At 47.5% G+C, this 14,399-nt stretch overlaps 1 protein-coding gene across 2 annotated transcripts in view; it reads right to left on the bottom strand.

The window, feature by feature from the left end:
- matk (megakaryocyte-associated tyrosine kinase) overlaps positions 1 to 14,399 on the bottom strand; it is a 171,863-nt gene that overhangs the window by 31,674 nt on the left and 125,790 nt on the right. For both annotated transcript variants that reach the window (XM_070860872.1, XM_070860873.1), the window contains exons 2-5: positions 7,731 to 7,793; positions 4,286 to 4,399; positions 2,736 to 2,851; positions 837 to 1,056 (exon numbers count right to left, since the gene is read on the bottom strand). In XM_070860872.1, coding sequence (XP_070716973.1) covers positions 837 to 1,056; positions 2,736 to 2,851; positions 4,286 to 4,399; positions 7,731 to 7,739 — 459 coding nt within the window. In that variant the 5' untranslated portion in view covers positions 7,740 to 7,793. The remainder of the gene's footprint in view (positions 1 to 836; positions 1,057 to 2,735; positions 2,852 to 4,285; positions 4,400 to 7,730; positions 7,794 to 14,399) is intronic.

Below are 14,399 nucleotides of genomic sequence, written 5' to 3' on the forward strand. Positions count from 1 at the left end.
TTCACCCCTTAAATCTTTCTACTTTGACTCTATGATATTCACCATCTAAAATCTGTATAAAGCACTTCTACCGATGTTTTATGAAAGAATATTGCCAGGAGTTCCCCTGTGGCTCAGTTGGTTAGGATGCCTGGTACTGAGTTCTACAGATCAGGAGGGTCTGAAGTTTGATCCCTGGTTCTAAGTTAGAGGATCTCAGCTGGGGTGGAAGAAGGGCTTCCACACCTGGCCTCATCATCTCAGAATTAGGGAGGAGAAAATCAGCCAGGGATCGTACTCTTGGTTGCCAAACACAGACCCACTGTTGGAAAGTTCACACATGAGGTGATAACTGGATCAAGCTTGGCTGAGATGCCTTCCCTCATTGATTAGCCAGCCAAAATTCACTGTTTAGATTCATGCATGAAGAAGGACTACCTGCAGAAAACAAGTGGTTACATTTGATTTGTAAATATGGAAAAATAAGTCCATATCTTTTGTTGTGTATAACCATGCAAGTTATGTATGATGATTATTTTATTATGATTACTTCTTCATTAAGGAGAGAGAAGTGTAATAGAGCTCCCCCTAGCGGACTACTGCTCCCCTAGTGCACTACTGTCGTAGAGCAACTACTGACGTAAATAAAATAAAGGGTCATGTGACAGATGACAGGTTTTCTATATAAGAGCCATCTTGTAGAATGTTAATGATGTTGTAAAAATATATTACAGTACCCAGCTCAAGTCAGTGAGAGGAGGGGAGAAAATGTCAATTGATCTCAGATAACCGATTCTCCATGACTTTTCATTGTGTAATGCAAAAAAGGTCGCATGAACAGAAACGGCATTGCTCACCTCAATGAGCTCAATGAGGTTGTAAAAATAGTTTTCTTCATCGATCGTCAGTTTATTGTCTTTGTAAATGACGCGATAATGGCTGATTTCCTCTTTCGAGCTGACACACAGCACATAGTCACCAGGATGTCGAATGGACTCCCGCACCAGGAAGAGGCCGTCTTCTGTGGGATGGAGCACCCTCACTGCATCTTCACCGCTGATCTTCCCGTGGAACCACCTCACGAAGAGTGAAGAACAAACAAGTGTTAGCAAGGTAGTCCCCACGCCACCCTCTCTCTTCAGGCCACAATTTTACCCCCTTTAAGCTAATCATTTCTCAAAACGCTCCTTAAAACCTCCCTCTTTGACCAAGCTTTTGGTCACCTGTCCTAATTTCTTCTTAGGTGGCTCAGTGGTAAATTTTGTTTGATAACACTCCTGTGAAGCGCCTTGGGTCGTTTTACTGCGTGCTATATAAATGTAAGTTGTTGTTGTTGGAAATTAGAAGATTGAGAGGGGACATGTTCCAGGTTTTACATACCGAGAGGTAGAGGTTGAAGGAAGGAAATGAGCACAGAACTAGAGGACAGGACGATGAAGGGAATGAGCCGTAAGCAAGACTTGAGATTATAGGTATGTTTTTTCTTTTACAGAGCAGTAGATACATGAGATGGGAACAGACAGAGATGTTTTTTTTTGTGGAACATGATAACTCCTCAGCTGTTGGCAGCATGGAGATTCCATGCTAAGGATGTGTAATGTAGGATTGGTGTTATAGAAACATACAGCATAGAAGGAGGCCATTCGGCCCTTCGTGCCTGTGCCGGCTCTTAGAAAGAGCAATCCAATTAGTTCTAATCTCCTGGAAAGTTGCTATTGAATCTGCTTCCACCACCCTTTCAGGCAACGCATTCCAGATCATAACAACGTGCTGAGTAAAATATTTTCTCCTCATCTGCCCCCTGGCTTTTTTGCCAATTATCTGAAATCTTTGTCCTCTGGTTACCGGAATTTTATTTTATTCACCGTCAGGGAGGAGGCAGTCTCCCTCGCATAATTCCTTACAGCTTCTCAGCTCTGGATCACTGAAGAGCGGCCCTTCCTCAAGGAACGAAGATGAACCTTCCTTAATTCATCTGAGATCTAGGGAGATTGAAACCAGTGGGTCCTCTGTGACAGACTCGATCATCTAATGCCTTAGCCAGGCAGGTCTGCTGTTCTACAGGCCTCCAGCCAGCGTGGCTCCTTAATGGAAACCCGGCGGTGTCAACCGGTCACTGGAGGCTGGGATTCTTTCCCCTTAGTTCAAGATAACCTTATGTGGCCCAACAGGAAGGGTGGCCCTGGCTGGATAGGCAGTAGGAAGTCTACCGCTGCTCTGTGTTGGCAAGAATAATATTTTTAGGTGATTAAACCCCAGCACTCTTGGGAGTCCCTAACCCTGGGTTTTGCCAGATCTGTGCCTAGCTCTTTGGATCGAGGGTTAAGTGTGGTGTATCCCAACAGGGAGAGAATGTGCACTCAATATTGGGAAACAGTGGGTGATGCGCCCATCCAATACAGTCAGAGGGAAGCCCAATCAATGTTTGAGGTCGGACCTCATTTACATTGACTAGGCCAGCAGTCAGTGCTAATCATGGATGTCAACCTTGGCTCAGTAGTAGCAGTCTTGCTTCTGAGTCAGAAAGTCCTGAGTTTAAGCCCCACTCCTAGACTTGAGCATGTAACCTAGGCTGACATTTCAGTACTGATGGAGTGCTAGACTGGTGGAGATGATGTCTTTCTGATGAAATGTTAAACTGAGCCCCTGTTGGCCATCCCATGGTACCATTGGAAGAATAGCAGGAGAGTTCTCCTGCTGTCCTGGCCAACATTTATTCTTCTAAATCCAGGCTAATAACTGGAAAAGGTACTTACGGCATCAGACTGATGTTGGGGTCAACCCGAATGGCCTCACGCTCACGTAAATTGCTTCTGGATATCAGGCCTTCCTCCTCGGTCTTGTTATTTCTTGCTCTGCACCGACCCTTGTTCTGGTTACAATAGAAAGGACACAGCTAAATAACTAATGAATACAGACATTATACAGTTATGATTCTTCTCTCCCTTCTGTCGTCCAACATATCTCCGCCACCCCCCCCCCATTGTTATTGTCTCCCCCATTGCTGAACTTTTCTCTCTTGCTCCTCCGAAGCACCCAATACCCCATCCTACAAATCCTTCCACCTCAATACCCCATCCTACAAACCGTTCCACCTCAATACCCCATCCTACACACCCTTCCACCTCAATAGCCCATCCTACAAACCCTTCCACCTCAATACCCCATCCTACACACCCTTCTACCTCAATACCCCATCCTACAAACCCTTCCACCTCAATACCCCATCCTACACACCCTTCCACCTCAATACCCCATTCTACACACCCTTCCACCTCAATACCCCATCCTACACACCCTTCCACCTCAATACCCCATCCTACAAACCCTTCCACCTCAATACCCCATCCTACACACCCTTCCACCTCAATACCCCATCCTACACACCCTTCCACCTCAATACCCCATCCTACAAACCCTTCCACCTGCCAGCATCCTTGCAATTTTGAAATCAACTTATCACACTATTACTCCAGTTTGCTATTTCCTGGGAACTTCACCTCCCTCAATTTTCCCATCTTGTTGCAAATCTTCGGACTGCTTGGGATGTGCGAATGGGAGAGTTGGTTGGGATGTGTGGATGCTGTTTGGAATATGTGCTGTATGGGGGAGGGGAGGGGAGGGGAGGGGAGAGGAGAGGAGAGGGGAGAGGAGAGGAAGAGGAGGGGGAGGGGAGGTGAGGGGAGAGGAGGGAGGGAGAGAGAGGAGGGAAGAGGGGGAGGGAGGAGGGGAGAGGGGGAGGGGAGAGGAGAAGGGGAGGGGAGGAGGGGAGGGGAGGAGGGGAGAGGGGGAGGGGAGAAGGGGAGGGGAGAAGGGAAGGGGAGGGGAGAAGGAAGAGAGGGGAGAAGGGGAGGGGAGAAGGAAGAGAGGGGAGAGGAGGGGGTGGGGAGGGGGAGGGGAGAAGGGGAGAGGAGGGGAGAAGGGGGAGAGGAGGGGTGGGGAGGGGGTGGAGAGGGGAGGAGGTGGGGAGGGGAGGAGGTGGGGAGGGGGAGGGGAGAAGGGGGAGGGGAGAGGAGGGGGTGGGGAGGGGGAGGGAGGAGGAGGGGGGGAGGGAGAGTTAGAGGAGAAGAAATGATAAACCAAGGTTCTAGATGAGCCATTCTCCTCAGTTGTTGGATTTGTATCGAGCAGTGAGAGCCCTTCAAAAGGACAAAGCGTGAAGTGGTACATTCCACACACATGGTGTCCCAGACAGCAAGGTGACAGCTCGCACTCTTCACATCCCAAATTATGAAAGAAACATGCTGCCAAACAGGAAACATGGAATATATGGATAATACAAACACTCTAGCTATTATGTACTCACATTGGCAACCTCAATAATAGTCAGGATATCACCTTTGTGAAATGATAGTTCATCTTTCTTTGACGTTTTGTGGTCACACTTAGCTATGCATTGTGTCCCAGGAACCCAGCCTTTCTGCAGAAATAAAATTAAAATGCAATTTTAAACAAAATAATTACTCAATACAATTAAAGGTGAAGTGAACGACAATAGCTTATTCATTCTGCGATGCTTGGGAATCAATCAGAGCCTAGCACTTCCCTTTTGAAAGTTGTACAACCATGTACAGAGCAATCAGTATTCAACAAGTTTGAGGTCAATAGTTGGCTGATCCCAGCCAGAGCGGTAGTCGGGGCGCCACAAATGGCCTCCTGGGTTAAGAAAGGGAGAGAATAAATCAGCCTGTTATCCAGTGACACCTGCTATAAAATGCATGTGGCTGGATACCTGCTGTGATGCATCCTGCAGCTGAATAGTCTGCAAACCGTCACCATCGAGGCTAACACAAATGATGGCTGAACTACCAGAGGCACTTCTGACATCATATCCTCATCATCATAGGCAGTCCCTCGAAATCGAGGAAAACTTGTTTCCACTCTAAAAGTGAGTTCTCAGGTGAATGAACAGTCCAATACGGGAATTACAGTCTCTGTCACAGGTGAGACAGACAGTGGTTGAAGGAAAGGGTGGGTGGGGAATCTGTTTTGTCGCAGGCTCCTTCCGCTGTCTGCGCTTGTTTTCCGCATGCTCTCGGCGACGAGACTCAAGGTGCTCAGCGCCCTCCCGGATGTTCTTCCTCCACTTAGGGCGGTCTTTGGCCAGGGATTCCCAGGTGCCGGTGGGGATGTTACACTTTATCAAGGAGGCATTGAGGGTGTCCTTAAAGCGTTTCCTCTGCCCACCTGGGGCTCGCCTGACATGTAGGAGTTCCAAGTAGAGCGCTTGTTTTGGGAGTCTTGTGTCGGGCATGTGGACGATGTGGCCCGCCCAGTGGAGCTGGTCGAGTGTGGTCAGTGCTTTGATGCTGGGGATGTTGGCCTGGGCGAGGACACTGATGTCGGTGCATCTATCATCCCAATGGATTTGCAGGATCTTGCAGAGGCAGCGTTGGTGGTACTTCTCCAGCGCTTTGATGTGTCTGTTGTATATAATCCACGTCTCTGAGTCATTTAAGAGGGCAGGTATCACCACTGCTCTGTACACCATGAGCTTGGTGCCGGGTTTGAGGTCCTGGTCTTCAAACACTCTTATCCTCAGGTGACCGAAGGCTGTGCCGGCGCACTGGGGGCAGTGTTGCACCTCGTCATCAATGTCTGCCCTTGCTGATATTAGGCTCCTGAGGTATGGAAAATGGTCCACGTTGTCCAAGGCCGTGCCGTGGATTTTGATGTCTGGGGGCAGTGCTGTGTGGCGAGGTCAGGTTGGTGGAGGACCTTTGTCTTACGGAGGTTTAGCGTAAGGCCCATGCTTTCGTACGTCTCGGTGAAGGTGACTTGGCGTTCGCCCTCTGAGTGTGCGCAGAAGCAAGCGTCATCCGCGTACTGTAGTTCGATGACAGAGGATGGGACGGTCTTGGATCTAGCCTGGAGGCAGCGCAGATTGAACAAGTTCCCATTGGTTCTATAAGCAACTACAGAGGAATCTCCCTGCTGTCGGCCACTGGGAAAGTCATCGCCAGAATCCTCCTCAACCGTCTTCTCCCTGTGGCTGAAGAACTCCTCCCAGAGTCACAGTGCGGATTCCGTCCACTAAGGGGTACAACGGACATGATCTTCACCACGTGACAACTACAAGAGAAATGCAGGGAACACCACCAACCCTTGTACATGGCCTTCTTTGACCTCACAAAGGCCTTTGACATTGTCAACCGTGAGGGACTATGGAGCGTCCTCCTCCGTTTCGGATGCCCCCATTACATCCTAATAAAGAGTCAACAGCTTCATCGGGGCGAGGGGGGGGGGGATGATGAGGTGGGATTCTAAACCGTTACATGAAGCGGTTCAAGAAGAAAGCCCACTACCACCTTCTCAGGCCAACTAGGGTGGCAATACTTGCTGGCCTTTCCAACAATGTCCACATCCTGAGAATTATTATTTTTTAAGTCTTTTGGCTTCTTATAAATATGACCTCAAACATTCAAACTGTTTTTCATGGGAACGTAAGACAATAATGTCATTAGACATCTTCAAAACATGCCCATACCATCTTAGTTGTGTGTCAATCAGCACTGCCTCAACCCCCGGCAGGTCAGCATGAGCCAGGAACTCAGTGCTTGGGATCTTACTTTGCCATCTCATGATGATAATACAGAGGTTACAGAGGTGGAAGTTTGCATGGCCTTCAATGTGATATTGGTCCCACACTCTGGTTAATGCCTCCAATTTTAAAAGCCAGCCCATTCAGTTCTATGGTGGAGCATTGTGATCAGGAATTGTATTTCATTTGTTGGTTTACAAATTCAATGCACAGGTGCACTTGTTCTTTTGCAGGTTTTCTCCCATCCTCTCCTGGCTGGGGTTCAGTTTAAGGGGTGTCTGCAGCCCTCCAGTACCTTGTCCAAAAGGCTATTCTTCAAACATGAGCCTGGGCAGTGAGGGTCAGGAGGGTATTTAACTGTGGGAGCGGGAAGAGGTAGTGGGGGGGGGGAATAATCAGAGTCAAGTCCAACTCTGTCCTCATCCAATTTACACAGCAGCAGGAGGCGCTGAATAGCAGATTCTAGCTGTCCTTCTTACTCTCCCGAGCCCAGTAGCACTGAGGCTGATTGTAGCCCCCCCCACCCCCCATGCCACACCTCCACCAACACCCTCCCCACCTCACCACACCCCTCCACACACCCCACTCCCCACCAACTCCCAAACCCTCACATCCCCTCCTCACCCCACCACACCCCTCCTCACCCCTCCTCACCCCCCCAACCCTCCACCACCCCCAAACACCCCCACCACCAACCTCCCCCCTCAACCCACCCACCCCCATCCCAGCCAAGATGTGCTAATTCAGCATAGACATGGGGACAAACCAGGAGCATTGCTGATCTGTGCAGCTCAGTTCCAAGTGGGCAGGACATTGACTGAGTCACCAAGGGATCCTGCCTTCAAATTCAAGCGCTCTCCACATGACTGGGGGGCTCAGAGGAGCAGTGTACTGAGGGCACAAAACAGTGTCAGTCTCTGATCACTGTGTAAATCAGTGGATGGAAATGAGTCCCAGAGATAACATCTTGCATCAATAAGTAAGTAATGCAAATAGCTGAATTCAATTCACATTTCCCTGATAATTCGTCGGAGAGAAGTAAATGAAACATTACACAAATGTGTGTGTGGGGTGGGGAGAGGACCCAGTCCTGTTCTCACCCAACCTTCACTTCAGAAAACATTCCCAGCGATCCTGTTTTGTTCCTGTTCACCGGTTTGCTGAGTCAATCAACACTAAGGATGCTGCAGGGCCCTTAAATGCAACTCACCAATGCCATCTCAAGTCGTCTGCCTGCTCATGGACCGGCTCAAAGTGCTGAAGAGGGATTTTCCTGCGGGAACAAATGAAAATGTAATGAGGGAGCGGAGGAGCGTTAGTCTCATTACACTTTACAACAGGATCCTCTCTCACCGCCATTTTGATTTGAACCAATGTGGCACTGTGCATTTACTTCAACACACAGACGTGGGCTGCAAGGCTGCTCACATGACCGCACGAGCCAAGATCGAATGACTTATAGATATCACACAAGCTACCCTGATGGTACAGTTAATAAATGCCTTGCTTGGTGTGGTACTTATTCATTCGGGCAAGGAGGGACCTTTGGTTGGAATCCTGCGTTGGTTGATCTCACCCAGCTCTGCAATAGGCTCTCCCAGAGGTTGCCCGAAATCAGCCGGTGCCCCGCCAGTTCCAGAATGAATATCACTCATTCTGATGCAATTTGTGCCAGAGGTGTTTGAGCCATCTTTGTTGTGGGGTGTTATGACTCTGCCCAGTCATAGACATTGCTCCTTCTTGTGAATGACAGATAAAGAAAAGATGCACGTGTCTACCACCTTATCATATCTCAAAATCAGCAGCAAGACACATACTGTGGAATTACTTTGAAACACAGCAACCATTTTATGCATAATAAACTCCCACAGACACCAGTGGGAAAAATGACCATGTTTTTTCTGTGATGCTGGTTGAGGAAGGAATGTTGGCCATGCCACCAGGAGAACTCCCTACTCTTCTTTAAATAGTACCATGCAATGGAGGTCCCACACAGCCGGCTTTTAAATGCAGAAACCGCGCAGACGCAGGAACTTGAATGGGCCGCACAGCCCGTTAAATGGGCCACGCACCCCCCCAAAAGATTAGATGCCACGATATCTTTACGAGCCACTGGAACAAGCAGATGGGCCTCAGCCTTATCTGAAAGATGACACCTGCAACCAGTAATGCATTGGAACGTCCATCTAGAGTATGTGTTCAAATCCTGGAGTAGGGCTTCACCCCACCAACTTCTGGCCTCGAGACTGTCTGCTATGGTGAAAGTTGTAAGAATATAGATATGTTTTTCCATTCATCTAATACAGAACAAGGACAGAACAGCTTATGTAGACAGAATTGGGTTGAACAGTATGTCTTTTTCCCTCAGTGACACTGATAACATCGAGATCAAAGGTATTAAGGGATATGGGCAAAAGGTGGGTATATGGAGTTAGGTCGCAGATCAGTGATAAATTTTCACTCAGTTTGAACTCTTGTCTACCTTCAAGACCAGGTAAAGTGCACTGGCTTAGATAAGCCATGCTCGCAATCTCCCACTGGGAGTTCCTGCACAGATGGTTTTAGACCTAGGGGAAAATGTGCACTATTCTGTATGAAGTTCTGAGATAAATGTTTCGAAAAAGTAAATTAATTCTCAGACATATCATAATTTTGTATCTTCTCACTCTTCCCTTGTGAACTGTGTGAAGTAGTGGAAGGATTCACAGGCTGATTAATAGTCTGACTGACCGCATTAACATTCCTTCCATGGCCAAAACCATCTTTATACCAGACGATAGGGTGGTTAGTCCAAAACAGCAGGAGGACTTTGTGGGCCCCAACAACACACACGATGAGGGGAGCCACCCACACCCACCGGACACAAGTGTTTCACTGGATGTCAACCCAGAACCCAGAGCCAGAGCACCAACTCCAGTCACCGGGACAGTCTGGAGTGGGGTTTGAACCCTGGATCTTCTGGCTCAGAGGCAGGAATGCTACCACTGAAGCCAAAGGCTCACTTCAGACATATTACTGTCTCTAGCTTTACAAATCTATTAAAAGGATAAGGAAAGAATTATCCCAACAAAAGTCTTTTTTTCAAAAAGGTGGCATGTTGCTAAATCAAGCTTACAATACAGCAAGGGACAGAAAGTGGGTTTTCTCCAAGAAAACATGTGGCATTTGGAAGTGTGTCACTCCTGGGTATAAGGATTTGCTAACAATTAGTTTGTGGAATTAATGTCTCTGCACAGAGTTTTGTAACATATACTTTTCTTTATTTAGAGTTCATAGAATTTACTGCACAGAAACTTGCCAATCGGCACAAATGGTCCATGCTGGTGGTTAAGCTCCACACGAGACTCCTCCCCTCTACTTCATCTCACCCTGTCAGTAAATCACCTCACCCTGTCAGTAAATCATCTCACCCCATCAGTAAATTATCTCACCCTGTCAGTAAATCATCACACCCTGTCAGTAAATCATCTCACCCCATCAGTAAATCATCTCACCCCGTCACTAAATCATCTCACCTTGTCAGAAAATCATCTCACCCTGTCAGAAAATCATCTCACCCCATCAGTAAATCATCTCACCCCGTCACTAAATCATCTCACCTTGTCAGTAAATCATCACACCCTGTCAGTAAATCATCTCACCCTGTCAGTAAATCATCTCACCCCATCAGTAAATCATCTCACCCTGTCAGTAAATCATCACACCCCGTCACTAAATCATCTCACCCCATCAGTAAATCATCTCACCCTGTCAAAAAATCATCTCACCCTGTCAGTAAATCATCTCACCCAGTCAGTAAATTATCTCACCCTGTCAGTAAATCATCACACCCTGTCAGTAAATCATCTCACCCCATCAGTAAATCATCTCACCCTGTCAGTAAATCATCACACCCCGTCACTAAATCATCTCACCTTGTCAGAAAATCATCTCACCCTGTCAGAAAATCATCTCACCCCATCAGTAAATCATCTCACCCCGTCACTAAATCATCTCACCTTGTCAGTAAATCATCACACCCTGTCAGTAAATCATCTCACCCTGTCAGTAAATCATCTCACCCCATCAGTAAATCATCTCACCCTGTCAGTAAATCATCACACCCCGTCACTAAATCATCTCACCCCATCAGTAAATCATCTCACCCCGTCAGTAAATCATCTCACCCCGTCAGTAAATCATCTCACCCAGTCAGTAAATCATCTCACCCCGTCAGTAAATCATCTCACCCCATCAGTAAATCACCTCACCCCACCCTGTCAGTAAATCATCTCACCCCGTCAGTAAATCATCTCACCCTGTCAGTAAATCATCTCACCCAGTCAGTAAATCATCTCACCCCGTCAGTAAATCATCTCACCCTGTCAGTAAATCATCTCACCCTGTCAGTAAATCACCTCACCCGTCAATAAATCACCGCACCCTGTCAGTAAATCACCTCACCCCGTCAGTAAATCAACTCACCCGTCAATAAATCACCGCAGCCTGTCAGTAAATCACCTCACCCTGTCAGTAAATCATCCCCTGTCAGTAAATCACCGCACCCGTCAGTAAATCACCTCACCGTGTCAGTAAATCATCCCCTGTCAGTAAATCATCTCACCCTGTCAGTAAATCATCCCGTCAGTAAATCACCTCACCCCGTCAGTAAATCATCCCCTGTCAGTAAATCATCTCACCCTGTCAGTAAATCATCCCCTGTCAGTAAATCATCTCACCCTGTCAGTAAATCATCCCGTCAGTAAATCACCTCACCCCGTCAGTAAATCATCCCCTGTCAGTAAATCACCTCACCCCGCCAATAAATCATCCCCTGTCAGCAAATCATCTCACCCTGTCAGTAAATCACCTCACCCCGTCAGTAAATCATCCCCTGTCAGTAAATCATCTCACCCCGTCAGTAAATCATCTCACCCTGTCAGTAAACCACCTCACCCCGCCAATAAATCATCCCCTGTCAGCAAATCATCTCACCCTGTCAGTAAATCACCTCACCCCGTCAGTAAATCATCCCCTGTCAGTAAATCATCTCACCCCGTCAGTAAATCATCTCACCCTGTCAGTAAATCATCCCGTCAGTAAATCACCTCACCCCGTCAGTAAATCATCCCCTGTCAGTAAATCATCTCACCCTGTCAGTAAATCATCCCCTGTCAGTAAACCACCTCACCCCGCCAATAAATCATCCCCTGTCAGCAAAGCATCTCACCCTGTCAGTAAATCACCTCACCCCGTCAGTAAATCATCCCCTGTCAGTAAATCATCTCACCCCGTCAGTAAATCATCTCACCCAGTCAGTAAATCGCCTCACCCAGTCATTAAATCATCTCACCCCATCAGTAAATCACCTCACCCTGTCAGTAAATCACCTCACCCCGTCAGTAAATCATCTCACCCAGTCAGTAAATCACCTCACCCCATCAGTAAATCATCTCACCCGGTCAGTAAATCATCCCCAGTCAGCAAATCATCTCACCCAGTCAGTAAATCACCTCACCCTGTCAGTAAATCACCTTACCCCGTCAGTAAATCATCTCACCCTGTCAGTAAATCATCTTATCCTGTCAGCAAATCACCTCACCCAGTCAGTAAATCACCTCACCATGTCAGTAGATCATCCCCTGTCAGTAAATCATCTCACCCAGTCAGTAAATCACCTCACCATGTCAGTAGATCATCCCCTGTCAGTAAATCATCTCACCCCGTCAGTAAATCACCTCACCCTGTCAGTAAATCATCCCCTGTCAGTAAATCATCTCACCCCGTCAGTAAATCATCTCACCCTGTCAGTAAATCATCTCACCCTGTTAGTACATCATCCCCTGTCAGTAAATCACCTCACCCAGTCAGAAAATCATCTCACCCTGTCAGTAAATCATCCCCTGTCAGTAAATCACCTCACCTGTCAGTAAATCATCTCACCCCGTCAGTAAATCATCTCACCCGGTCAGTAAATCACCTCACCCCGTCAGTAAATCGTCTCACCCAGTCAGTAAATCATCTCACCCTGTCCGTAAATCACCTCACCCTGTCAGTAAATCACCTCACCCCGTCATGAAATCACCTCACCCTGTCAGTAAATCATCTCACCCCGTCAGTAAATCACCTCACCCCGTCATGAAATCACCTCACCCTGTCAGTAAATCATCTCACCCCGTCAGTAAATCACCTCACCCGTCAATAAATCACCGCACCCTGTCAGTAAATCACCTCACCCCGTCAGTAAATCAACTCACCCGTCAATAAATCACCGCAGCCTGTCAGTAAATCACCTCACCCTGTCAGTAAATCATCCCCTGTCAGTAAATCACCGCACCCGTCAGTAAATCACCTCACCGTGTCAGTAAATCATCCCCTGTCAGTAAATCATCTCACCCTGTCAGTAAATCATCCCGTCAGTAAATCACCTCACCCCGTCAGTAAATCATCCCCTGTCAGTAAATCATCTCACCCTGTCAGTAAATCATCCCCTGTCAGTAAATCATCTCACCCTGTCAGTAAATCATCCCGTCAGTAAATCACCTCACCCCGTCAGTAAATCATCCCCTGTCAGTAAATCACCTCACCCCGCCAATAAATCATCCCCTGTCAGCAAATCATCTCACCCTGTCAGTAAATCACCTCACCCCGTCAGTAAATCATCCCCTGTCAGTAAATCATCTCACCCCGTCAGTAAATCATCTCACCCTGTCAGTAAACCACCTCACCCCGCCAATAAATCATCCCCTGTCAGCAAATCATCTCACCCTGTCAGTAAATCACCTCACCCCGTCAGTAAATCATCCCCTGTCAGTAAATCATCTCACCCCGTCAGTAAATCATCTCACCCTGTCAGTAAATCATCCCGTCAGTAAATCACCTCACCCCGTCAGTAAATCATCCCCTGTCAGTAAATCATCTCACCCTGTCAGTAAATCATCCCCTGTCAGTAAACCACCTCACCCCGCCAATAAATCATCCCCTGTCAGCAAATCATCTCACCCTGTCAGTAAATCACCTCACCCCGTCAGTAAATCATCCCCTGTCAGTAAATCATCTCACCCCGTCAGTAAATCATCTCACCCAGTCAGTAAATCGCCTCACCCAGTCATTAAATCATCTCACCCCATCAGTAAATCACCTCACCCTGTCAGTAAATCACCTCACCCCGTCAGTAAATCATCTCACCCAGTCAGTAAATCACCTCACCCCATCAGTAAATCATCTCACCCGGTCAGTAAATCATCCCCAGTCAGCAAATCATCTCACCCAGTCAGTAAATCACCTCACCCTGTCAGTAAATCACCTTACCCCGTCAGTAAATCATCTCACCCTGTCAGTAAATCATCTTATCCTGTCAGCAAATCACCTCACCCAGTCAGTAAATCACCTCACCATGTCAGTAGATCATCCCCTGTCAGTAAATCATCTCACCCAGTCAGTAAATCACCTCACCATGTCAGTAGATCATCCCCTGTCAGTAAATCATCTCACCCCGTCAGTAAATCACCTCACCCTGTCAGTAAATCATCCCCTGTCAGTAAATCATCTCACCCCGTCAGTAAATCATCTCACCCTGTCAGTAAATCATCTCACCCTGTTAGTACATCATCCCCTGTCAGTAAATCACCTCACCCAGTCAGAAAATCATCTCACCCTGTCAGTAAATCATCCCCTGTCAGTAAATCACCTCACCTGTCAGTAAATCATCTCACCCCGTCAGTAAATCATCTCACCCGGTCAGTAAATCACCTCACCCCGTCAGTAAATCGTCTCACCCAGTCAGTAAATCATCTCACCCTGTCCGTAAATCACCTCACCCTGTCAGTAAATCACCTCACCCCGTCAGTCAATCACCTCACCCTGTCAGTAAATCATCTCACCCCGTCAGTAAATCACC

The sequence above is a fragment of the Pristiophorus japonicus genome, chromosome 18 (assembly GCF_044704955.1).
Source record: "Pristiophorus japonicus isolate sPriJap1 chromosome 18, sPriJap1.hap1, whole genome shotgun sequence".
Taxonomy (NCBI): Eukaryota; Metazoa; Chordata; class Chondrichthyes; family Pristiophoridae; genus Pristiophorus; species Pristiophorus japonicus.